Source organism: Colletotrichum lupini, chromosome 9, assembly GCF_023278565.1.
Source record: "Colletotrichum lupini chromosome 9, complete sequence".
Classification (NCBI taxonomy): domain Eukaryota; kingdom Fungi; phylum Ascomycota; class Sordariomycetes; order Glomerellales; family Glomerellaceae; genus Colletotrichum; species Colletotrichum lupini.
In genome coordinates, this window is record NC_064682.1 from 4,326,745 (window position 1) to 4,351,444 (window position 24,700).

The 24,700-nt window shown below is 51.8% G+C and overlaps 7 protein-coding genes across 7 annotated transcripts; 4 read left to right on the top strand and 3 right to left on the bottom strand.

Moving 5' to 3' along the window:
- Positions 1-39: 39 nt before the first annotated feature.
- On the top strand, positions 40-2,449 carry CLUP02_17114 (uncharacterized protein; the record flags this gene model as incomplete). Its single annotated transcript, XM_049296029.1, has 9 exons — positions 40-59; positions 119-211; positions 288-313; positions 431-611; positions 718-1,010; positions 1,069-1,355; positions 1,417-1,632; positions 1,723-2,289; positions 2,354-2,449. 9 exons carry the CDS (start codon positions 40-42, stop codon positions 2,447-2,449), a joined length of 1,779 nt encoding a protein of 592 aa, XP_049153176.1.
- Positions 2,450-3,051: 602 nt separating this feature from the next.
- CLUP02_17115 (uncharacterized protein) lies at positions 3,052-4,018 on the top strand (the record flags this gene model as incomplete). The annotated part of the gene is made up of 2 exons (XM_049296030.1): positions 3,052-3,084; positions 3,134-4,018. The coding sequence occupies 2 exons, from the start codon at positions 3,052-3,054 to the stop codon at positions 4,016-4,018; spliced, it is 918 nt and encodes a 305-aa protein (XP_049153177.1).
- Positions 4,019-6,356: 2,338 nt separating this feature from the next.
- Positions 6,357-7,039, top strand: CLUP02_17116 (uncharacterized protein; the record flags this gene model as incomplete). The annotated part of the gene is made up of 4 exons (XM_049296031.1): positions 6,357-6,432; positions 6,489-6,774; positions 6,850-6,875; positions 6,939-7,039. The coding sequence occupies 4 exons, from the start codon at positions 6,357-6,359 to the stop codon at positions 7,037-7,039; spliced, it is 489 nt and encodes a 162-aa protein (XP_049153178.1).
- A 950-nt stretch (positions 7,040-7,989) lies between these two features.
- Positions 7,990-12,977, bottom strand: CLUP02_17117 (ABC-2 type transporter; the record flags this gene model as incomplete). The annotated part of the gene is made up of 4 exons (XM_049296032.1): positions 7,990-8,107; positions 8,214-11,005; positions 11,061-12,086; positions 12,132-12,977. The coding sequence occupies 4 exons, from the start codon at positions 12,975-12,977 to the stop codon at positions 7,990-7,992; spliced, it is 4,782 nt and encodes a 1,593-aa protein (XP_049153179.1).
- Positions 12,978-13,041: 64 nt separating this feature from the next.
- CLUP02_17118 (uncharacterized protein) lies at positions 13,042-15,503 on the bottom strand (the record flags this gene model as incomplete). The annotated part of the gene is made up of 11 exons (XM_049296033.1): positions 13,042-13,116; positions 13,195-13,313; positions 13,382-13,517; positions 13,602-13,923; positions 13,994-14,294; positions 14,353-14,480; positions 14,538-14,725; positions 14,807-14,861; positions 14,916-15,143; positions 15,205-15,334; positions 15,374-15,503. 11 exons carry the CDS (start codon positions 15,501-15,503, stop codon positions 13,042-13,044), a joined length of 1,812 nt encoding a protein of 603 aa, XP_049153180.1.
- A 341-nt stretch (positions 15,504-15,844) lies between these two features.
- On the top strand, positions 15,845-17,244 carry CLUP02_17119 (uncharacterized protein; the record flags this gene model as incomplete). Its single annotated transcript, XM_049296034.1, has 5 exons — positions 15,845-16,087; positions 16,163-16,318; positions 16,459-16,469; positions 16,669-16,923; positions 17,013-17,244. 5 exons carry the CDS (start codon positions 15,845-15,847, stop codon positions 17,242-17,244), a joined length of 897 nt encoding a protein of 298 aa, XP_049153181.1.
- A 4,039-nt stretch (positions 17,245-21,283) lies between these two features.
- On the bottom strand, positions 21,284-23,203 carry CLUP02_17120 (major facilitator superfamily transporter; the record flags this gene model as incomplete). Its single annotated transcript, XM_049296035.1, has 7 exons — positions 21,284-21,570; positions 21,626-21,857; positions 21,926-22,321; positions 22,476-22,549; positions 22,602-22,711; positions 22,772-22,949; positions 23,011-23,203. 7 exons carry the CDS (start codon positions 23,201-23,203, stop codon positions 21,284-21,286), a joined length of 1,470 nt encoding a protein of 489 aa, XP_049153182.1.
- Between the last annotated feature and the right edge of the window lie 1,497 nt (positions 23,204-24,700).

Below are 24,700 nucleotides of genomic sequence, written 5' to 3' on the forward strand. Positions count from 1 at the left end.
TTGGAAGAGCAGAAAAGTGATGCTGTGGATGACTCTGAGATGAATTTCTGTTCAACATTGTGAGGTCGAAAGCGATCATTTATATCCAGGTCAAAGCCTTCTTGCACCGATTCTGTAGCAACGAAACGTCGCTTCTCTTGATTCATAATACTCAGCGACTTGCGCATACTGAGGATTTGCTGGCGCCCAATCGTGGCGTTTGTCGCAAGAGGTGACGGGTGAAAGTGAAGTCCGAAGTCAGCAAACCGCCCAAAACGGACAAGCGGCGAGATGCACAAAGCTCTTAGCCTCGATAAAAGTTGCTTCCTGTGGGGTAAGTGATAGATGGGAAGGATTTGGGGATCCTTTCGTAATGCATCTTTAAGAGGCTTAGAGGATAGCTTACAAATGGCTAGTCTTACTTGCCAGCATGCGACTACATAAATGTCAGCGACCCAGCGACAGCAACTTTCTCCGAGCCTAAGCTTCTGGGATTCTCGTGACACATTGAAAACTGCGACATCTACCGATTCGACCCGACAACGGTGGCCACTGAAGTCTGGTCTCACCAGAAGATGCCCGCCCACCTGTTGCCGCAATGAAGACACGAAAGTGCTGCTGGACGTGCACAGGTCAGTAACGCGTGCAGATATCTGGATTGGGCTTTACTTACGACGCGTCTTCAGCTCGTAAGATCCAATGCGACGGGGCTCTGTCAACCTGCATGAAGTGTGACAGATCCCAGCGAAAATGTGAAGGATACGAGCTTCGATTGTCGTGGCCGAGGGAAGGCGACAACAAACGAGCGCTGAAGGGTATTGAAGCACCAGCAGTGACGGCCATTGAACGGTCGAACCCAAGTGTCGTCAATCCCTTTTTCGTGAATGCAACTTCGCATCACATGGAATTGTATGGCTACTCGGCCCTGCAGAGCCATGGATGTCATACAACGCCATTGTTTCCAAGGCTCCTGAGGCAGCCCCAAATTGGAGTCGGTTCATGTTCCATGAACGCAGATCTTTTCCATCACTGTAAGCCTAGAAACACCTAATACCCAACCCTGATCTTTATGGTTGATAATCATTCTAGTTCAAAACTTTGCCTACAGGTCATTGGTCACATTTGGTCAGAATACCTGGAAAATTCGAAACGCGCTTATGAGCATGGCTTTAACCAAAGATTCAAATTCCGGGCTTGCTCTTCTCAATTCGTTACTTTCTTATGCTTCACTACACCGCCATGGGCTCAATGAACAAGCGTTGAAGCTAAAGATACAGGCAATTCACTATCTATCAACCTCAGTGACCAGCGAGGCCTTGATCTTGGGGAGAGCGGCTCAGCACGTGGCTGCGTCTATGGTTCTTGGAGCTTTTGAGGTAAGTGGCAGCTCCGTCGCCATCATACCGCCTCTTTGCTCAATTGATTTCTATTGTATAGATAATGCAACCTTCGGAAGGCTCGGGCGAGTGGCTTTTGCACACATGGGGGGCTGTTGACATGATTCATGCCACTCGACTACAGGACGAACCGCATGACAGTGACGTTGGTCAATTGTTGAGCTGGGCTTACTATCATGAGACCCAATCTCGGTTCGCTTTGCACCATTGGCGCCACAAGTCTTTTATTCCTACGAAATCAGTCAAGCAGAATGAAGTACTTCAAAATCCCCAGTATCCCCCTTTAACGAGATATAGACCCGTAAGTTCATTCTCTCATGACCATCCATTGCTTCCCCCCTGATAGCCCTGGCAGAATATACCGCCCGTGAATCCGACTTATGCGATTCTCAATCTGCTTTCCGAGGTTTGCGACACGCTAGTAGATCCTCGAGATCCTCGAAGTCAGGACGAAAGTTACCAGAATCAGCTCAAGGACCTTGGCGGAAGGGTCCGAGACATCTCTGTCAAACCAGCCATCCCATCGGCTTCAGATCCGGAGGCCGCCTTCGCTATCGAACTGTACCAGATGGCGACTCAGATCTATCTTGTACGAGCCTCGCAAAGCCCATGGGAACCTCCTGCGGACCTTGATGCTCTGGTGGAGGCGGCTTTCGCGGGACCTGTTCAGTCATGCACCTGCGAGCACTTCTTTCCCCTACTGATTCTTGCTTGCGAGGCACAACGTGACGAACAGAGGATCGGCATCATCAATCTGATCGAAAGAACCCAAAGAGATGTTCGAATACGAAGCATACAAGCAGTCAAGAATACCATACAGTCCATTTGGGTGCAGCAAGATCTGCACAAGGATGACGATGTGTTGGTGGACTATCTTGGCACCTTGAGTTCGGCGATCAGCTCCAGCAATACAGTACCATCATTCGCATAGATTGCATAACGCAATTGAGCAATAGTAATGGCAGCGAACTCACCAGAGTCAACACAGCGAATGTAATAGAATCGTCGTCCCGGAGTCTTCGATCACAGCCGCACAACAATTATTGTTCATGAGACCCTCTCAGGAGCAGTAACAAACGATGCGATTGTCTAGCATTATTGTTACAAACCTGCTTTTAAGTCTATACCACGCTGAGTCTGAAAAGGGATAGACGTTGACAAGGAGCAGAAGAGGCAACGTTCGCCCATGACTGAGAGTGGGAGGGAAGTCTTACTTTTAAGCATAACCTAATTCCTCGCTATGCGTAAGGATAAGGTTTCTGCCCGTCGCGTTTATCATCATTCTGGGTCCGAGATTTTTAAGCAGTCAAATTGCTTTGGTTCTGTTCGACGGAGTTGGGGTGCTTTTCTCGGTCCGTCTGCGCTTAAAAAAAACATTTTGCTTCCGATTCACTGTAAGCCTTCTAGAAGTCCGGAACCAAAATACATCCGGTCTGCTTCACGGCTCGAATAACGCCACGATTGTTTGCGGAACATCAATAATCTCGATACCAAGGTTATGACTCGGAACCTTTATTTCCAACTACATATGAGAGCTGTTGTTCGCACTTTCTTCTGGGCTACTTGGCTGTACACCATAGAATAACAAGACGATATCTCTCAACCACAACCAATTCCACTCGATTAAGACTGCTGGGTATCACCTCTATTTCTGTCTCAACTATTCAACGCAAAAATGCCCTCTCTGACCCGTATTGCTCACATTGGCGTAAGTCCTGTAAGATCCAAATGTTTAATCAGCTGCTCACATATACTAGGCTGCTGGCTCCCTAGGCACGGCTGTTCTCAAAGAGCTCGTCGACGCCGGTCTCGAGGTTACTGTGCTCTCCCGCACCACAGGAAAGCTCCCCACGGAACTCTCATCGAAAGTCAAAGAAGTTGCCGTCGACTTCTCATCAAAGACCGCCATTGCGGACGCGCTCAAGGGCCAAGAAGCCGTCGTCAGCACCATTGGATCAGCTGGACTCTCTCTGCAGGAGACGGTGATCGAGGCCGCCATCGACGCGGGCGTCACCCGCTTCATTCCTTCAGAGTTCGGCAGTGACCTGCAGAATCCTCTTGCTCGTGCACTGCCGGTATTCGCCGACAAGGTCAAGATTGAGGACCTCCTGGAGAAGCGGGCGGCAGAGACGGGCCTGTCGTACACATTCATCTACAACAACCTCTTCCTCGACTGGGGTCTGAACGTTGGCTTCATTGCCGACGTGGCCGGCAAGAAGGCCACCATTTACAACGGAGGCTCATTTCCCATCAGTGTGACGAGGCTTTCGACCGTCGGAAAGGCTGTTGTTGGCGTACTGAGAAACTCTGACGCGACAAAGAACCAGACGGTTCGCATCCACGACGGAAAGCTGACGAAGCGCGAGATTGTGGAGGCCGCGCAGGGTGTGACGGGCGCCGATGGCTGGGCAATTTCGGAGGAGAACACGGCGGACGTGCAGGCGAAGTCAGACAAGGCTCTCTCTGAGGGCGTCTTTGACGAGTGGGTTTGGCTGGGATACATTATTCGCGCCTCGCAGACTGAGGAGGCGAAGCCCGGCTACGAAAGCGTGCAGAACGGCCTATTGGGCCTGAAGGAGCACTCGCCCGAGGAGATGAAGGCTTTGGTCCAGGAGATTGCTAAGTCTATTGTATCTGCTTGATCGTCTTGGTAGCTATTATTTGTTTTGTGATTTCCTTCCTGCCTAGTCGAGGATATCTAGCTTGAGAAGCTAGAAGCACTCAAATTTGTGATGATAATGATCCAGCTATCCTTTTTAGAAAGAATGATAGAGGTATGTCACTGAGGGAGGCGCATATAGTGACTTTCGGGAGTTGATTAAATCAGATAGACGGATACATTCAGCTCATAGATATGATTTCATCCAATATCTTCATCCTTGAGTCTCCAGTCGTAGTCTAGATCAGTATGATTGAGCGCGCTTGTGAATGACTGACCTCTGAAATTGATGACGATCATGCCTCTCTAGAAGAATCATTGATGATGGAGCAAATGCTTCCATTTATTCAGTAATCCCCGAGACAGAGGTGTGTGATATCCTCGATGCAGAATCTTCCAGCATTGCATTCCTTGCCCAAACCTCATGGAAGAACGCGTGAACAGAAAGTGCCAACGAAGTGTCCCCGACTAGTATTAGGGATGTCTTCGTTGCTGGTTAACTTCATGTTCTTATCCAAAGCCCCAAGACAGAAAGCAACATTACAGGATAGGCGTACCATAATTCAGGTTGTTTACAGAGGCAGACCTGTTCTGGGCTCAGATTCCCTACCCTGTCCGCGACATGTTGCGAGCCTTGATCATTCCTGACTGGGATATCAGTCAACGTCGCCACACGCACATCGATGGCGCTGATGCAGGTCGCCACATCGCTATCAGGCGGCATGTGGCAACTCTTCACTGCAACTTTAGCCCTCCCAAGGGCTTCTCACTCAATCGTTGAGGCCAAATGATTTCACTGCAACTTTTTGACCCCCAAAGAGGGGATCACAGCGGTTGAGAAGCTTTACATAGAGGGCCTAGCAGCATTGGCAACACTAGTGGTGCCAATGTTGAAGTTCACTGCATCTTTACCCCGTCCCAGGTCGCACTTCAGGAACTACAAAGCTGAGAACGTGGATCTGACACAGCCAGTTGCACAGAGAACAAGCTAATTGTGCCCTGAGCACCTAGCTAACATCGTGACTCGGAACACTCCAACACGTCTTGATGTTCACTTGGGTATGATGTCTGACTCAGAGACAGGCTGATATATGTAGCAATAATTTCCAAAAGAATTCAAAGTCTTCATGGGTTAATTTGGCCGTACCGTCGGACTTTCGAGTCGAGTCTCAAGGCCCACTCGTTACAAAGACGCCCTTGCTACGAACGACTCATGGTGTTACTAGCTTCAGAAGTTTTCTCAAAGTCAATTTCAAGCTCTGTATGCAATTAAGTAAGTAGCTCAGCCTTTGTATGGTGCTGCGGCTCTTCCCACAGGTCGCAGTCCCGTACGCGGCATGGACAGTGCACTTTCGACTCATGAACCTTTTTTTGCGATCCCAATTCGCACTCTAAGCCCCTACGAATGAACGGCAACTCAATTCCTTCCGATGAAATTGCTTTGACTTCTGGCCAAGGCGGCAACAGCCGAGTAGGGTGAATCAAGGTATGGTCGGCCCATCGGAGACTTTCCACATGGTCCCTAATCCCTGGAACTGCAGTACTCTATGTAAGTCTCGTACCAATAGAGAATGGACGAACACGAAAATTCAGTCCCTCAGGTGTTGCACCAATTACATCGAATAACACACGTCAAACCGTATGGGAGACGAATCCTCTGGTGCTTGTACACCAATCGGGAAAAGGCGGCCAAACCTGGCCGGAACGCCCGTGTTAGTGTTACTGGAATGATGAGATCCGTACGCGTACATGAGCATCTGCAACGATAGTCAAAAGCTTATTACCATCGTCCTGTCAAACATCGTGGCTCTGCTCTCTGGGGTTCTTCTCATCGGAGTTCTAACACCGGATAGCGTGATGAACGTGCACAATTTAGCTGCTGGACGTGGTATTAAGCAGATAAAAAATTGTCATGTCTCGTGCATTGCCTTGAACCTTAAATAAGCACGCTCTTCCGACTTTCCGAGAATCAAGCTTCCAGAAGACTTTTGTTAGGTCGTCGAGTCAATTTCTTAGCCGGCAAACCCTTGCAGTTTGACTCGAGTCTGGATCTATCATCCGAGCTTCCCAAGCGGCCTGGGATGAGATGACAATTCCAAATGATGAACGCAGTCGGGCGTACGAGCGAAAGGGCAACGATGCATCTCGGGATTTGAATAAATTGAGTATATATAAAAGTCTCATCTGACTGGACCTTCTCACGATGGAAGGTGATACTCGCTTGTTAAGTCCATCTCTCAAGTCCATTCCATAAGTCATTCCCTCAAGTCTATCTTTGAAGCCAACCTCTTGCGGTTTGAAATTATAACATTCCCTCAACAATGAAGTGCACCTACATCCTCCCGCTCATCGCCGCCACCCTAGTCGCCTCTTCAGTCCTATCAAGCAGAGACCTGAGTACGTAAATCTAGACTTTTCCTCACCTGTACCCACAAACTCACCAGCTTCTCCAGCCGAAAGACAAGCAAAAAAGTGCAAAACCTTCCAAATCTTCAGAGACCCGGACGCCATCACCGGCGGCAGCCCCAATTTCGTAGGCACACCGCAATGCTGCTGCCAAAACGAGCAGTGCCACGTCATCGACCGGGTCAACGGCATCAACACCTCGGCGAACTTGAACGATTTCCTCGCGGGCACTTTCACTATAGAGGATGCTCGTGGTCAAGCTAAGGGGACGCCTGGATCGAATGATATCCGGGGGGCTACGTATACTGTTGGAGCGCAGGGTGGCTGTAGCAAGTGAGACGGGATGCGATGGCTGTGGAGAAGTTCACGGCGTGGGGTTTATTTAGAACACCGATGACGAGATGATAGTTGTAGAGAGCCTTTCGAGCGAATGAGTGAGGATAGACTCCGTAGGGTCACATGCCAAGGTCAATAAACCAGATCTGGTGTCAGGACAGTTCCTGACGCATTCACTGCATTTTTGGCCGCTCCAGAAGGTCTCGCTACCGTCCAACAGATCGACCTGATAGGAGTCTTCAAGCCACAAAGGGCCATCTAGGGTTGCAACTTGATAGCCTCTTAAAGGCATCTCAATTCTGCCTTGACAAGACCTCGCCTTCTCATAGGAGGACATGTGCATATGTAGGCATCGCCTCACTAATTCCACCATATCTTATGAAGAAACCGTCCCGAGTAAGTAATAATACTCTCGAAAAGATAACAGGCTTCTCAAGGGTGGTTGAGCGTTATGTTCGAATCGACTTGGCTCTCAACAAGTAATTACGGCTGACTTCAACACTCTCTCAGCCTTCAAGAGATCTACTAAATGTCCTCGTGCTCCAGTTCTACCTAGGAGGTAACCCTGAATCGACTGTGGCATAGAATATGCAACCAGGAAAGCAGTTGAGCTGCTGATACTGCTGACTGGATGAGGTTGTTCGAGTTGGTGTACCGGCACGGCCCAATCAATGTACAGAATGATGCAAAATTCCGCTCTTACCTCCAGGAGACAAGGCCCCAACCGCTCAGTTAGTGATAGCTGTGGTACACGCTAGTAGCTGAGAGACTGGTGTATATGGCTGACAAGTGGGAACCACGTCGTTAGATCTGACGAGCCATTTTTACACTTTTGGCATACCCAGGGCTGTCTACACTGCAATTTGAACTCATGGGGAGGGAGTAGGGCGAGGCAAATTTTGCTCTCCTTCCTCCAACTTTCCCTGAAATTGTAGATGAGGCCTGCTGCTCCGTATCCGGGCCAACGCATGATAGCATCACGTTCTTACCTCGCAATAGTCGCATTGACTGCACTCCTTACATCTCCACAGGCAATCCCCAAGCACGTATAATCCGTCTCTTGGCACAGGACACACGTTGGGACAGTTTCGTTCGTTCAAAAAGTCTGGCTTCTAGGTATCTATTAAGAGTAACAATAAGGAGAATGGGGAGTGCATGTCTTGACAGCATCCCGAATGCAGGATATCAACAAATTACACATGACATGGATATTTAACCAGTCCGCCAGAGAGGATGAACAAATGCCACACAGATGCATCGATCTGTAATGACAGAGACTCTCAACACGTCCTCCAGGTTTGCACCCAAGCTCGCCTCTCTAAACAGCTCACTCGCTCGTACACACATGATCCCTCCCACATTTTGTGTCGTTTTCTTTCATTTCCTTCTCGTCCTTGTCGTATAAAGAAAAACTTTTGATGCCAAGACGCCCTTACTCAGTCTTCTTCTTGCCAAATAGGCCACCCTTCTTCGGTACTCTCGCCAACCAGTACAAGCCCAGGGCGGCAAAGATGTTGAAGATGATGTAGACCCAGGCAATGCCAAAGTTCCTCCAGCGGTCGTTGTAGTCGCTCTTGACGCTCGCCAGGAAGACGTTGGTGTCTTGGATGGTGCAGAACTGGCAGTCGGTGGTGGCGTTGGGCTCGCGAAGGTATCCGCCAGCAGCCGCGATGTAGTTCTCGAGGAAGGCTCCACAGCTTTGCCCTGAGGGAGGGTCAAAGTGGAGGAACTCGTTGGCAGCACAGACAACCTCTGTGTTGGCTACAGCCGTGGATAACATGCCTGAAACAATGTACGTGAATGGCGATACACGATACATGAAGATCCAGAAGCGAGGGATGGAGTCGGGATTGGCGAGCACACCGCAGAAGATGAGACAAAGCATAAAGAGCAAGTTGGCAATGTTGCCACCAGCCTCAGCGGTCTCGAATCCAGCGATAATGAAGTCGGTAAAGGTCGATGTGAACAGCAGGAAGACGAGCAGGTACAAGAACATTAGCGCACCACGCTCAGTAACCTGATCGGCGGGAATGGCGTTCTGGTACAGGCCGACGGGGTAGTACCAACAGAAGTACATGATGGCAGCCATGAGGGTGTTCCAGGGAAGTTCGACGATAATCTGGCTGAGCATGAAGACCTTCCACCCATAGACCTTGGATGGTCGCTCTCGCACTTCGTACAAGGACCGTTGAATGACAAAGTGAGGCATGGTCTGCTGGACGAGTTGGCCGAAGACGGTGAGCAAATTGAAGATGGCAAACATCTGGTTCTGGAGACCCTGCTGGGTGTTGGGAGCCTTGAAGAAAACGAAACCGATGAATGCAGCGACCAGGGTGCAAAGCGCAGCCTTGGCGTAGATGTACGAGGGGGTTCTCCAGTACTGTTGGAAGACACGGTGGGTAACCTCCTTGAGCTGGGCGAAGAAAGGGGCAGCAAATTCGCGATAGCTGCCCTTGTCGTGGGTGGCAGGGGTCTGAACACCGCGCTCGTCCTTGAGTCTCTGCAGTTCGGCCTGGACACCTTGGAATTCCTCAGACTTGCGCCAGGCCTGGTGCCAGTCGACGTCGGTGTGGGATCCGGGAGCAGCACCGATCACCTCCAACATCCACTCGGCCGGGTTGGCGTCATGAGGGCAAGTCATACCGCTCATACGCTCAAAGTAGGAAGTCATGACCTTGGAGTTCTCGCCAATGTCGCCGAAGTAGACAGTGCGGCCACCCTTGGCGAGGAAAAGAAGACGATCGAAACGTTGGAAAAGCATAGCAGAAGGCTGATGAATGGTGCAGAGAATAGCCTGGCCACTCTTGGTCAACTTCTCCAAAAGGTCGAGAATAGCCCAGGAAGTCTGGGAGTCAAGACCGGAAGTGGGCTCATCAACGAAGAGCAACAAAGGAGGCTTCGCAACCAGCTCGACACCGATAGTCAGACGCTTACGTTGCTCAACGTTGAGACCTTCTCCAGGAACACCGACCACGGCGTCGGCGTACTCTTCCATATCCAAAAGCTTAATCACCTCCTCAACGTAGTCGAGCTTCTCTTGTCTCGGGACGTGTTCGGGCTGACGAAGGAGGGCAGAGAAGTTGAGAGCCTCGCGGACAGTAGTGGTCTGCAGGTGCAAATCTTGCTGTTGGACGTAACCGGTCTTGCGCTGGAAAGAAGCATCGCGATGGTAACCGTCAACCAGCATTTCACCAGTGATGACACCCATAGAGGTACGGTCAGCCAAGCAGTCCAGAAGCGTGGTCTTGCCAGCACCTGACACACCCATGAGGGCAGTCAAAGTACCAGGCTTCACCCAGCCATCGACGTGATCCAGAATGCGTCTCGTCTCGTTCTTGATTTGGACCTCGTAGCAGACGTCGTTCCAGTGGAAGGTGGACTTTTGTTCCTCAATGAGACCATCGTTCTTCTCGTTGATGCGGGCACGGTCAGCGGTGGTAACGGGTCCGACGCGGATGTCCTCGGGGTCATCAGTGTGCTTCTCGTTGAGGGCAGCGGGCTTGTGTCCACGACGGAACACAAGGACTTCTCCCTTGGACTTCTTCTCCGAGACTAACTCTGCCGTAACCATGTAGGTCATCAGGAAGAAAAGCATGAAGGCGATGAGGATACCAAAGTTGCGCCAGCGGTTGGCATACGAGTAGCGGAATCCAGAACCAACGTAGTCGTCGCCGCTGACATAGTCAAGACCAGCAACGGAACCGACGGCACTGCACACACGCTGGGCGGATGGGAGATTAGCGTAGCCGGGAACGTCAGACCTGGGGACGAATTGGCTTTCCGAGCAGGCGAAGTTGCGACCGTGGAATTCGTTGACGATGAGGGACTCGAAAGAGTATGCCAGAGGATCGAGGTAGTTGAGCCATCGGCACCAATCCAACATGTAGTCGATGGGAATGACGAAGCCAGTAAAGATGACGAGATCCAGGATGAGAATGGCGGCGGGCACCATGGCTTGCGACAGGGTTCGAGACGACGAAGCAATGGTTCGGAAAATCATTGACATGGTCAAGACCGTGAAGAAGGACATCAGAAGGAAGAAGAAGAATGCTCCGGGCTCGCGTCGCAGATTCGTCATGAAGTATAGAACCAGGTTGAAGACGATTGTATTCATGACCTTATACGGCATGTCGCACAGCATGGACGCAACGGCTTCGGCAGACGGGTGATACAGGGCATAACGGGAGTGCTTCTCGACAATCGGTCGTTGAGCGTAGAGGGTCAGAATCTAGTTTCAGGTTAGCTATTGAAACCTTTCAACGCCATACAGTTCTAGAACTTACCTCGAGGGCACTGGAGAAGGCGTTCATGAGCAGGGCGAAGAAGAGGAGGGCACCGCGCTGGAAGAAACTCTGGGTGTCCTGCTGCAAGTTGTAGAAGACACTTCCAATAATGAGACCCATGACGACGTTTCCGATGAGAGAACCGACAGTGATGCTGGGATCACCGATCAGACGTCTCCATCCACGCCAGAGGCAAAGCTTGATCTGCTGGGCATAAGACAAAGTGAAGGGAGACTTGGCACGCTGACCCTTGGCCTGCTGGGCCTTCTTCGAGGCACGGAAAGCCTCGGCATCGGGGCCGTTGAGAGGGTGAGTCTGCTTGTACTCTTCAATCTCAGCTTGCAGGGCGGTGTAGTTGGCGCTGTTCTTCCAGGCGGTAGCAAACTCGTCAGGGGTACGGGGCGCCTTGTTCTCCCAGCCGGGGCGAACGTGACGCTCCTGAGGACTCGTCATGGAAGTCAGGAAATCGGGGGTGGTGGCACGAGCAGGGCAATCGTATCCAAGGTCAATGAAGTATTGCCGGGCATCGGTGGCCTTGCCGAAGAAGATCTGGCGACCCTCATACAGGACCGCAACCTTGTCGAAGAGGTCGTAGGCACTCTGGGGAGCCTGGTAGATGGACACGCAAGCTGTGCTGTCGAAAAGTTCGGTTTGCAGACGGAGGGTCTTGCAGAATTCGATGGCGTTGGCAGAATCCAGACCACGGGTACTGTTGTCCCAGCATTGCAGAGGAGCTCCAGAGAGGGCTGCCTCGGCGATGGTGACACGTTTGCGTTCACCACCCGAAACACCGCGGATATACTCGTTACCGACGCGAGTGTTCACGGTATGCGAGATACCGAACATGGCCATAACGACGTCTCTCAGGTGCTGAGCGAAGTCGTTGCTGCTAATACCCTCGGGAAGCTGGCGGGGTTGGCGAGCGCGGGCGGCGAATGTCAAAGTGTCACCAACAGACAGTTGAGGAAAGTGGACGTCCACCTCGGCCGTGTAGATGGCCTCACCACGGTGCTGGGTGTGCATCTCCTTGGAAGTCATTCCTGGACCCTGTTAGCACCTTACGATTTACACGATGTTACACCAGGTGGCGGTTGCAGTGTCTTGCGGCGAGGGAGTAAGCTCGACGCCAGCCACGGTGAACCCCTGCAAGCCTGATCTCGGACTTTGACGCCACTTACCTTGGTAGTTGAAGTAGGAACTATCGTCAGTGTAGAGACCGTTAGTCTCACCCGCGATAGTCTTCAAGAAAGTCGAGCAACCAGAACCAGGAGGACCCAGGACAACCAACATCTCGCCCTTGCGAACAAGACCGTCAAAGTTGCGAAGAATGTCGATTCTGGTCTTTCCACCTCCACCGGTAAGCTTACGCGCGAGACCAGCCACACCAAGCCAGATGTTTCCGACATCCTTTTGGTAGTCAGTGGCCTGGCCGAAGCCAAAGACGTTGAGATTCTGGAAAGCGACACCAGAGGTACGGAAGGAAGCGCCGTTCTGCTGGACGAGGTCGACCATGGCGCGGGCCCAAGCACGGCCATTGAAGTCGGGCGAGTTCGGGTTCAGAGGCGACGTCTCATCGGCGAAGAAGGGGTTCCCTCTCACGGTTCCGGTAGCCGAGGCGTGGGAGTACTTGCGGGCAAGCGACTGCACCAAGGAGTGGCGGCGCTCCATCTCGGAATCCTCATCTTCACCCTCGGCGGAGATTTTGTCACTATCGAACGGGGCCGAGGACTTTTTGGGGGCTTTGTCACTTCCCGCTACCTCGGTGATTGATGTGGCGGCGGTATCGACGGTGTTCTGGTTGGCAGCAGCGATATCCTCCTCCTCGTGATGGTTGCTGCGGGCCGAGCTGATAGGAACGCCAGACGTCTGTGCCGTGCTGTCGTAGTTGGGAATGGAAGCCATCCCGGCGAAAGCCATGTTGGCAGATATTCGTAGGGGACGGACTCAACCGCGATCCCAAATTATCGAGAAGTTGCGCTTGTTAGTCGGTAATGCCGTTGGTTTTGCTGGGTGTACAAGCCACCACCCGCTCGATACAGATGTGAGGATCCTGCGTCTTGCTCTCTTCGCAGCGTCGATTCCACGACGGCGCGGTCACTTAATTATCTTCGGTATTAGGTACTAAGGGTCCAACCAGACAGATAGACTGGCAGAGGAGGTATTGATTAAAGGACCGACGCGAAAAAAAGGAAGTGAGGAGGAAAGGAGAGAAGACGTCGAAGGTGACGGAAGAGGAAGGGGTAAAAGAAGCACCTCAGATGAAGGTAGTGGTGGGAGGGCTACGAGAATTAAAGAAGAAGATCCCAGCAGTTCGGGGTGACCAGGATGAAAGACAAGTGAGGTACCTGTCGGCGGACGAAGTACACACAGCGTCAAGGAGCACGCCCCGGTGGGAAAGATGGGACGGAATGGAGCTGGGCCGGGAGGGTAAGCATGGGGCAGGCAAATGAGTAGGTGCTTTCCAGTTTGGCCAGAAGAAGGATATTGAAAAATAACAGAACAAAGCAACTGGAATAAATAAAACAAAAAATGCCCACCCACCACTACCTCAGGGAAGGTACCTAGGTAGGGACTTCCGCAAGGCAAAGGCCAGCCAACAACAGCAGAGTGAATACCCTCCGCAGAATGCACCGAAAAGTCTCCAGGTCCAATGGGGCCAAGGTCAGAAAATCGAAACGTCCTGAAAAGGATGTCCGCTGGCTCGCCGTACGTTGGCCAGTACGTACCTGCCCGGCAGGGATACGATTGCGGGACCTCCTTCCATTGCTTGGCTTGGCCCAGATGCCAGATGGATGGAAGGGAAAATGCGACGGGTGATGTACCTTCCCACGCGGCAACACAGCAAAAGATACGAAGCTTGCAGCTCAAAGATACGAGGTACGTACCGCAGTACCGCCGTACCTCTTTCTCACTCAGGTCTCTATGTACCTTACTGCGTAGAGTTCTGTCCCGTAGCGAGGATGACGCGCTCGACGGGGCCCACAAAGTCTCCAGAACCCCTAGCTCCCTTCTCTAGCCCTCTGCTCCTTCTCTCTCTCACTCTGTTGAACTTTGAAATGCGCAGGTACACTTCGCAGTACCTACCAAAGTAAAGTTCCATGGAAGGCGTGGTGCTAATCCGGCAGGAAGAACCCACCACGTCCGCCGAATCGACGGTCGGCACCCTGTGACAGATGTATTTCAAGCAGGTGCGGATGAGGTGTTTTCTTGCGCAAGTACTTCCAAGTTTGCGGACTTTGGCTCAACATCACTCCATCACTCCTTCAGCCTCGACTTGGCAGATGACTCTGACCGTTTGAGCGCATTTGCCAGCCTCCAAACTCCGCCAACAGGGGCGTAAGCACCGTCGAAATTGGTCCGCTGCCACGTGTTATTCGGTCCAACACAGCCGGCGCTGAGAAGCACCAAGCTCGCCATTCTCTGTAGATGTTCAGCCCCGGCTTTACATACATACACCACGAGACTTCTTACCATCACCGAGAGTCAGGGTCCAGCCTGTACGGCGCGGAGTTAATGACGAACTCTAGGCTCATAGACTCAAAGCCGCCCCGTTCACCTGATATGCGGGGGGTTTTCTTGAGCGGGACCAACAAACAACCATACCTTAACCATATTCGAGAAGCTTTTACCGCCACATGCAGTCCGCAATATCTAGTATACAACGTCTGCAATGCTGACATTGAAAGTCGGACGCAAGTCCGCAAAGTCGGCCGTAAGACATTTCAAGTCCGATATTACAATGGTACACAGATTGATTTTTCGATCCACTCCAGACTAGCACCCATATAGATACAGGTATGACTGGAAACACAGGGTCTTGGTATACCGTCTTACTAGCCCAGACAAAAAAGGGACGGAGAAAGAAACGTCTGTATGTCTCTGTCATCCTGAGATCCAACAATCAAGTCGCAGCAGGGGCCCGGAACAATGCCCTGCGAGACTGAATCCTTGGTCCCCATCGGCATCTTGTCAATTCCCGAGGCCATGATACCAATTGCCCGTTCCCGGCGCAAGCAATACCATTTGGGTAGCAGATCGAGAGATGGAGGCCAGCCGCCAGGGAGTCTAGCCCTCCATTCGGGACTGTAACATGCCGTCTACGGATTACCATTTCCCTGCAGTTGCAGTTGCATACACTACGGACACAACAGCTGCTGCTGCAGGCTGCATCCAATCCTGGGGCACAATTGACATGTCATGTCGGATAGCACCAACAACAGCAACCCAATGCCAGCAGCATAGTATGTCAGGCTGTGTGGGCTTGCCAATCTCACCTCATCACGGATATCCATGGCGTAAATAGGGCAACGAACAACGAAGCACAGGTGTCTCGCACTCTTGGAACTCCAACTGTCCGTCCAAGACTGCCCATCCTGTCACCCTGAACTCTATGAGTATCACAACTATTTTGTAAGCATCAATCTGAGCTTGTTTCCCCTCCATTTCCCAGCATCATGACAGGCACGGCGTAATTGACTTGGGTTGCCCCTCGAAACGCCCTATCAGCCCGATAATCACCCAATGAGGCTGCTCAAACTGTACCGACAACAAGGTGAGAGAAGGTTCCATTGATTGAGGGTGTGAGTATCCACGACAGGTTGGATGGATGGCAGGAGAGACTGGCACAGCCCTGCTATCGGGTGTGATCAAGACTCCTTTTTCCACCTGGTTGAGGTACGTACATGGAATATTACCAAAGCAAACAACTTTGCAGTTCATTGACAGTCACAGTCAGCAATGCAGTAGTGAGCGAGTCTTAAGTCTTGGCCCTGTTCGATTTACGGATGTTCATACGAGCGGAGCACCAGCAAAAACGATGTCCACAGGGACCACTAAGAATGAAGGAGGGAGCATTCCCCATTGGGCTCCTGCGGCATTCGTACCTGTCTCTTCTCATTTGGTTCATTCGTGAATCGTGGTTGCCAATTGGACGAGCAGCTGCCTCCTCTCGCAGACGCAAAGTGCCTTCTTTCCAAGATTGCCAGAGTTCACAAGTTCCCGCTCCCTCGGGCGGCCCCACTCATATAGTACGTACCCCCGCGATGGCCCATTGAAGAAGCAACAAGACCCGCTCAGCGTCCAATTGGAAATTTGACATGGAGCTAGAAGGGCGCGACTCATCGATACGTACCGCTCGCTTGACCACAAAAAAGGGGTGGTCGCCAACGAGCCGCAAGCGAGGCAGCCACAGAAGCGTGGTGCTTGCCTGTCTCGGGTTCTTCGAGCACCCCGACAACCCGCAGGCGGCAGGTCCGCAGGTGAGCCTAGCGATGTGAGGTGGCTCCTGCTTTCTCCCGACTGAACCCACACGGTACACCTGCGCCTGCCGGGACTCGCCATCCGTCACCGGCCACCGAAAACGCTTGACGTCCACGACACCACAAGTCCGCACCTACAGACACTCTTGACGTGAGAAATTCGTCTCACCAATTGATTCATTTTCACCAATCCAACCTTACACGCACCAAGTGAATACTATGCTACCAATGGAGCTTGAAGTTCGCAGTAAGCCTTTTGTGCCTGAGACCTATCCATCGACATGTTCCGGTATGATGGCACGCTCAGAGACTAATGCTTTGAACACGTCTAATCAACCCTATGGATACAGCAAAAAGACAAACAAGCAGTTCGAACTCAGGGTAGTAAATATCTTTGCGCACTCTTCGGAAAAGATGCGCCTTGGCCCGATCCTGGCCACGTCGCAGCCCGTTCCAACTGGGCGATCAGCACAGCCGATATACGACGATTTACGGCAAACGCACCCACCCCTGGGCCCTGGCCCGCCGCCCAACCGAAAACCTGTCCGCCAGATCTGCGTCTCTCAGATTCCCACATGCCTCGCCCACCGGCTCAGGGCCCAAGGGTCAGTGGGCGCTTCAACATCACAGACTTCGAACAAGAAATGCAGTACTTTCTAGCCTTCAGCGCAACACAGACTACTCCACAAAGTAGACCCGTCCAGATTAGATTAATCAGCTTCGTCCGAGATCTGTCTCCCGGTTCCGACTGGAGTCATCCACTCCGACCGTCATGGTCTACCGGGCGGGCTGCACCAGTACTCCGAGATCCACGGCACATTCTTCCCCTTGTAGTCTTCGCCGGGTCACGCAATCCACATGGCATGACGGCAGCGAGCAACGCCAGACTAGGTATCAACAGCAGCCGCCGCGAGACAACGTCTTAGCGAAGTCTCACCACTGAGAGAGTAAACAATAGACTTCAGACTTTGAGTTGTCCCTCCGAGCTCAGAGCCTGTCGTCCGTCTGCTGACTCGTCCCCACTCCCAACACCGCGACCATCTAATTTTCGTCCCAAGCGACGTTTGACTACCTACCACGTCAAGGCTAAAGTAGTCACAAGCCAGGACCTTCGTTCACAAGAGCCTCCCGCCCTTACACCAGACGAGCGGAATAGGAAGTCAGGGAGTGGTCTAGTGTATAAAGCTCTCTAGGAACAGCCCCTACCTTGAGACTTCAGCAGTCACCAACATCCCACCATCGGGGACGAACACCGAGTCCGATCCCGTCACTTGCGCTGCATCGTCCATGTCGTCACGGGCGTCTCTTCCCGAGGAATTTCATGGCGGCTCCGTGGTCTCGGGGTACTACCACCCGTCGTGACTTTGGCCGATTTAGATACTGTGATAGATGTCGGCGGCTGAGATCGACATTGGTAGTGTTGGATCACGATGGGCCGAGGTTTCTGATTCCCCGATGCGTGTGGTGACGCTTGAACAAAAAGATACCTACACGCGATCACGGCCCAATACCGATACCCCGGATCCGTCGCTACTGTCCGGCATGTGTTCCATCAGCAACCCCAAGTGCCAAATTTGGCGCATCATCACACTGATGTGACCACCCTAAGTGGCGGCTATTCACAGGCGGCAGGCGGCAGCAACTCCGGGAGGTACAAGGATGAAGGCATCCATCATCCAGTCCCAATTGTCGCCAAATGTCGATGCAAAGACGCAACAGGGTCTCTCAACTTCCAATCCAGTTTGGAATGTCACCTAGCAGCGGCAGCAGACACTTCAACAAAGCTGTTGACCCATGGGTGTTCTGGACGCCTGGTCTTGCCTCGAGCGTGCATGCCAACTACCTTACAGTACACAATACGGATACCTCTTGTCGAGATTGCGCTGGCTCGTCTGTTAATATGTCTGCCGTATCCACAATACGAACGCGAATTCGAAAACGGGACAGGAATCACTAATCAACGCGACTCGTCAAACTCGCCAAATCACTTTACCCCAACAAGGCAACGCTCATCAGCATTAGAGGCAACCCCCACAGTCAAATCTTACGTACCGCCCTTCACCCTTCGCGCAGCCAAGCAGACGCTGCGCAACGCGAGAAACGCACCGCCCGTAAAAACCACACCCGGCCGAGCCCAGTCCATCTAGCGCTGCTCGGCCCTGCAACCCGCACCACACCCGCTCCCTCTCTCCCTCTCTATCGGAACTGTGTGCGTCAGCCTGAGCCTGAAAACCCCGGCTCTTGGTGATCTAGCATCCAGTCGGACCAATTCATTTTTATAGCTTTCTGTCGGACTCCGGGATCGACCCGATTTCACGCCCATCCCTCCACATCGCTCAGAGAGGAAGACATTGCCGACCTCCGTCTTTTCCCGGCATCACTCATACTGCGTAGTCATCCGTCTGACAAAGTCACATCCGCTCCAGTACTGCCCTTGATGAGATCCGACCATTGCCCGGACTCTCACAGCCAACAGTACTCCCCTATTAAGATTAGCGCAACCATCCCAGGCTTCTTCCCTCCGGCGGAAGCTTCTCTCCACTATTGACAACGGATGATGAACCTGGAGAAGACCTTGCACTGCGCATCGGCAGCAGCACGGTCTTAGTAGCACCATTAAGTTTCTGCTATGTTTGACAATCAGTCAACTGCATCGAGAGCCTCGGAATTCACGTGCAGACTTTGTTGCCATTGCCCTAGACTCAACCTTCTTCACTTTCTCGTACACGCCCTACTCTACCTAAGTCATGTTGATGTTGATAACCTCGCGGCAGACGGAAAGCGTATCAACGGCCCCATATAAACATCCGGAGCTAAGATTGTGCTTACCCCAGGTCCGGACCTGATCGGACATAGGCCTCACCACGAGCCCACATCTACACCAAAGACAAGCAAGCACCATCCGAACCAGTCGAGCTCCGCCCCCGCAACTTGGTAGCGGTAAGCTGTTCAGATGGGTCAAGGCTGATGCTGTCCCAAAGGGGAACGACCGAGTCGTGTGATGACTGATTGTGCATGTGCTCGGAAACCTCGGCCTGCATATCATTCGTGGTAAAACGCAGCAAGTGCCGCTGAGAGCCTGGTTTCAAGGCATAGGAATAAGATGCTGCGTTTCTCCAGACCACATCCGGCCCGCCCCGTAAGGTAAATAGCGTCTATATGGAGAAACTATTTGGGCAATCCACTCAGTTACACGCAGAGACGCGTTACCCTTGGCTGGTTCGTTCTACTTATGGCATGAGTCGCGTCGCCCTTGACAGCCTCAATGGAGGATAACAAGGTTCAACGTCATACCAATCAACGTTTGTCGTCATGCTTGGCAACTCGCCCATCAGCTACCTCGAAGTTCAGGCCTGAAACAAAGCAACATCACTGCTATTCCACTTATCAGCGAGCAGTCAATTACAGCCGATAAGCCGACTCAGCAGTCAGTCTGGCGGGATCCCTGGTTCAGTTGTGACAGACGATGCCCTGTAAACCCCAAGTTCAGACCGTCGTAATTCCGCCTGATTAATAGAACGGCCTTTGTGTCTCGTCTCATTTGGCCGAATGTCGTTCTCTTTCGTGGTGACGGCACTCTTGTATATGCCATGTCGACCTATGTGTCACCACCTACAGATATTTGTGTCATGACAGTAAGCGGGCGATGAGATAAATTTTGTGATACTTCTTGATGCGAAGCGTGTCTGTCGCATAGCACCTCTAGAATCTTGGAGCTGGATAATGTAGAAGATGAAACCGATGGAGAAGCCTCCTCTTTCTTCAATATGACTATTGATTCACTAGGACTGCGTACCTTGTTCGACACGTATGGATACGTGCCTAAGTCAGGATCTCGTACTGGAATATATGTCGTTGTCGTGCCACTCAAGCGCTCTTAGACGATAAAAGGAATTTAGCTCCTTCCATCGACCCAGTGTCTGACTTCAAGGATGACGCTGTTCTGTCCGAAGCCATGAAGCTCAGACCTACCAGACGGACAGCATCGAACGCGAGACCTGTAGAGTGAATGGGATACAGGATACTGCTGACTTTTCCATGTCTAGTACAACTTCCAGCCGAACCACCCCTATCATAGCTTCGTGGCGTTGGTCTGAGATTGGCATAAGCTATGGCAATTGGACCACACCGCTATTCAAAGGCTGATGATTTGTGATATCAAAGGCCGTGCTTGGTGAGAAGACTCAGTGCCCGGTGCTATCACACGAAGCGGGTGCCTGATGTTGAGAAGCCATCAGCTCGTGCCTCTAAAGTTAGTCAAGTCGATAGAATGATCAAGCTTCAGTACCCAAACGCTGAGAGTCGCTGGTTGCATTGCTTCTTGGTTGAGGTGATTGTTCTGTGGTGAGTAGTCGAAGGTTGCCGTGGATATCCTAAGTCATGGTAGTCCTAACGAGGCATGTATGGCTACATGATCAATGCTACCGAACTATATGGTATTTTCTTCGAATGAGGTATTCTATAGTCGTCATTGATGGTTGTATGCTCCAACGCCCATGACGATTTCGGGTAATATCACTTAAGGTATTACAGGTTGTTACACATGATTACACATCAACTCATCCATGATCACCTTGAACGGTAATGCGCAAAGGATATAAACTAACCTAAGATCCCAAACATGCTATGCACGATGAATGTGATGCGTATCCACATAAGGCTATTGCGATTTAAACAGCCTATGCCTGGAAGCAGTAGGCTTGTAGAACCGCAATATTTCGCCGACAAGCAGCTGATTTCACTTGGGTAAAGTATGTGGTCTTGCTTTCAATGAATTCTGCAGTCAAGAATTCCATGGTGTCTTTCTTGAATGGTATATTACCTCAAGCTTACTTGTTTTACTCAAGATGACAGTATGGTTCTCTGCAGGCCTTGCAGCAACATGAACCGGAACATCCATATGACAAGACTATAACGACACCACCAAGTTCCACTATTCGTAACAGCAGACCCTCCTTGGGCTACCTAGTATCCGTACAAGTTCACATTCTCCGTGGTGGAGGCCCGAATCCTCCGGTTCTCCCTGACAAGCAAGACACGAATCCACCAAGCGCAGAGAATCGAGAGCAAAGCGAAGCCAGCAGAGGCACCGAAGCCAATGGCGTAGCGGGGCTCGTCGCTCTTGGGCCAGAGGTAGGCACCGTAGATGTAGCCAATCTGGCCGCCGACGTTGGTCATGGCGAGGACGACTGCCTTCTTCTCCTTGGTCTGTGATAGCGTTGAGGAGGCCCAGCCAATGATGACGGAGTTCACTACGCAGAGAGTCAGAAAAGATGTGGATATTGAAGGGAATGGACAGGAACTAACCGGCATAGGCTCCCATTGGGAAGATGAAGCAGGCAACGTAGCGAGCCGCCGTGTTGAGTGTGGAGGCAGCCACCACGAAACCGAGAATCGCGACGCCGAGGCCGACCGTGATGTGCCATGTTCTCTCGTGAAGTCTGCCGGAGCTCCAGCCGAACAAGATACCCGCTGCACCGGCGAAGATGAACGGCGGGCACGTCATGACGAGGGTGATGGTCGTGTTGAAGCCGAGAGTCTTGACAACAGTCTGGTTCCCGTTAGCCATGTACCTCCAACCACCCAAAATGAGACAAGAGTACGTACGGGGAAGAAGGAGTTGAAACTGCAAGCACTCAAATGGAAATTCTGCATCAAACAGAACAACCACGTCCTCTTGTCCTTCACAGCCTGCTTCAGCCCATCCATAGCAGAAGCCTGCTTATCATCCGAGTCGGACAGCTTATCCTTCTCCATACGGGAGTGAGCGAGCTCGCGCTCGCGGTCGTTGAGCCAGCGCGTCGTCAGGGGCGTGTTGGGGAGGAGCCAGAAGCCGAAGAGGGCGACGAGGCCCGTGGCGGCGCCCTCGACGATGAAGAGCCAGCGCCAGCCTGCGATGCCGTTGAGGCCGTCCATGCCGGCGAAGATGCCGGCTGCGATGAGGGAGGAGAGGCCTGTTGCGAGGATCTGAGCGCAGTAGAGGAGGGCGATGCGGGAGGCGACCTCTGTGGGGGGTGTTAATTGATGATCAGAGAGAGAGATGAGGGGGCTGACCTTTGCGGGTGTAGAAGATTGATAGCATGTATGTTGCGCCTGGGTAGAACTGTTCCCGTGTAAGTGAAACTCTGTGGCTCGAATGGGATTTGGCATGACTTACAGGAGCTTCGGTGATACCGAGGAAGAATCTGCAAGCAACAAGACCTCCGTAGTTCTGGACAAGTGCCGTGCATCCTAGATGTCTGTTAGACTTGGTGGCCACGTTGTAATTTGACAGATTTCATACCTGAGACGACAGCCCAGATCAACATCCATGCGCTCATGTACATGCCGGGTTGAATCCTGGTGATCAACATGTTGGACGGAATCTGCATGAGAACGTAGCCCACGAAGAGACTATGATGCCGTTAGTCGCAGTCCTCCTCTGCTATCCTTTACCAAAGTCTCTTTTCTTACATTGAAACTGTGGTATTGAATTCGGTTCCAGACATGCCCAAATCCTTCTCCAAGTTGTTCAGTCGTGCCTGAGCAATGGCATTGCGATCGACGTAGTCTGATTGGTCAGTCAGGTAATCTGATGATGTGATCTCGAGCGGGGAATCGTACTCAAGAAGTACATAATACAGAGTGTCGGCTGTTTGAAGGAGTCGTTAGATCTTGAACAAGCCTCGGTGTTATCAAGAGATATTGAAGACTTACCATGATCCGCCAATCTAGCTTCCGCACCAGCTTGATCTCCTCTGGGTCGGTCTTCTTCGCGGACCCGGTCCAGTCGCGGTTCTCCTCATCCTGGGGGATAGGCTTCTCGTCCATGATCACGCTGTCAACCGTATGGATGGCATGCTCTTCGCGCTCCACCGAAGGTGAACGCTTCTCGCTCGCACCCATTGTAGATTTTGCTGATATTGATATCGTGCTCGGGCCGTATTGTGCGCCTAGCAAAGTCTGCTTTTCGGGGTTGGGGGGTTGTCAGAAAAAAGAGGGATCGGCGGGGCTAAACTCTGCGGTGAAGAGAGTTGCGGTCTAAGAAATAAGCATAAACGAAGATGGAGTCACGGCTTCTTACTTTGTTCTGCCAACCAACCCAAAGTGCTGGACAATCAGCAGGAACGTGGTATTTATGAACTTTTCAAGACTGTTGCATCGTTGATACCCCACGCAAAGGTCATTTCTACGAGTGATCCCCGAATCCGGGGTAACTGGATCAGCGGGGGCAACATTTGAGATCCGGTGCGTTTTAGAGGATAGCTGGGGAAACGACCCATGGGGAAGGGACCAGATTGCGACAGATTCCAACAAGTCGGAGCCGCGTGTCTGGGCAGCAAACGCGGGGTTCTCGGGGGTTAGATTTAGGATCCGAAGGGAGAAGAAAGAAAGAGGCGGTCGATGGGAATGGATAAGGGCAAGGGGGGCTGCGATGAGACAAGCCGTCTGGAGGATGAGCAGGAGATAGCGTGCGAGGACAAGAGTCAGTCAAACCCACGAAGCACCAACACCCGCCGCCACTGGAGAGGTTGGAGTTGGTCAGCCACTGCAACTGGGGCGTGAGCAGCAACCCACAGCATCCAAAATGTGGGAATGGGGAAATGGAGCCCCGCGTGCCAAGGCCCGAGGGAATGGAAACTGCTGGGGCTAGCTTGGGGTTAGTGACATTAGGGCCAGTTGCGTTGGGACTCTGAGACCGGGGATATGGAGAGCTGTGTGAAAAGGATGAATATGGTTCGTTCGGAAACATGTAGGGTGGATCAGTGGCTCTCGAGGTGTGTGAACGGAGGCAAGGACAATGGATGGTGGACACCTGAGTGGGAACTTGGTTGTCAAGGACGATACATGCCATGTCAGTTGGGGATTACTGAACCCTCTCTGTTTCTGAGCGTCATGATGTTTGATGACAGGCGGAAATCTAGTTTGGCAGTGGTTGACAACCTGCTATCTCGGGCATTGCCGTTGACGAGCTCTTGTAGCCACTGAGCAACCCTGAACTAAATCAGCAATCAAACCTACACGCCCAAATGGGTCTGGCTACGACGGGCTTTACGTCGAGTGTATTTTGTATGCATCTTCTATTCTCCCCAGAAGGTTCTAGCAACAGAACAAGGACTGCTTTGGCAAGTCACCGCAACTTGCAATTAGTAAAGATATTGGTACGTTTACGGTCGGCGTGGTTGTAATTTGTGCTCCTCAGCAGATATTCGGATTATTTGAAGTTTTACAGCTTGAATGAGTCATCTACTGAAAGAACTCAACTTATCCTTGTATGGTACCCTGTTTACATCAAAAGTCGCTTCTGCGACTCGCATTTGAATGTGCTGACTCATAATCCGTTCATAAGTGGCTCTGCCTTCCGTTCCATCATGTTGAGATCCAGCCGTGACGGCTTGAAAA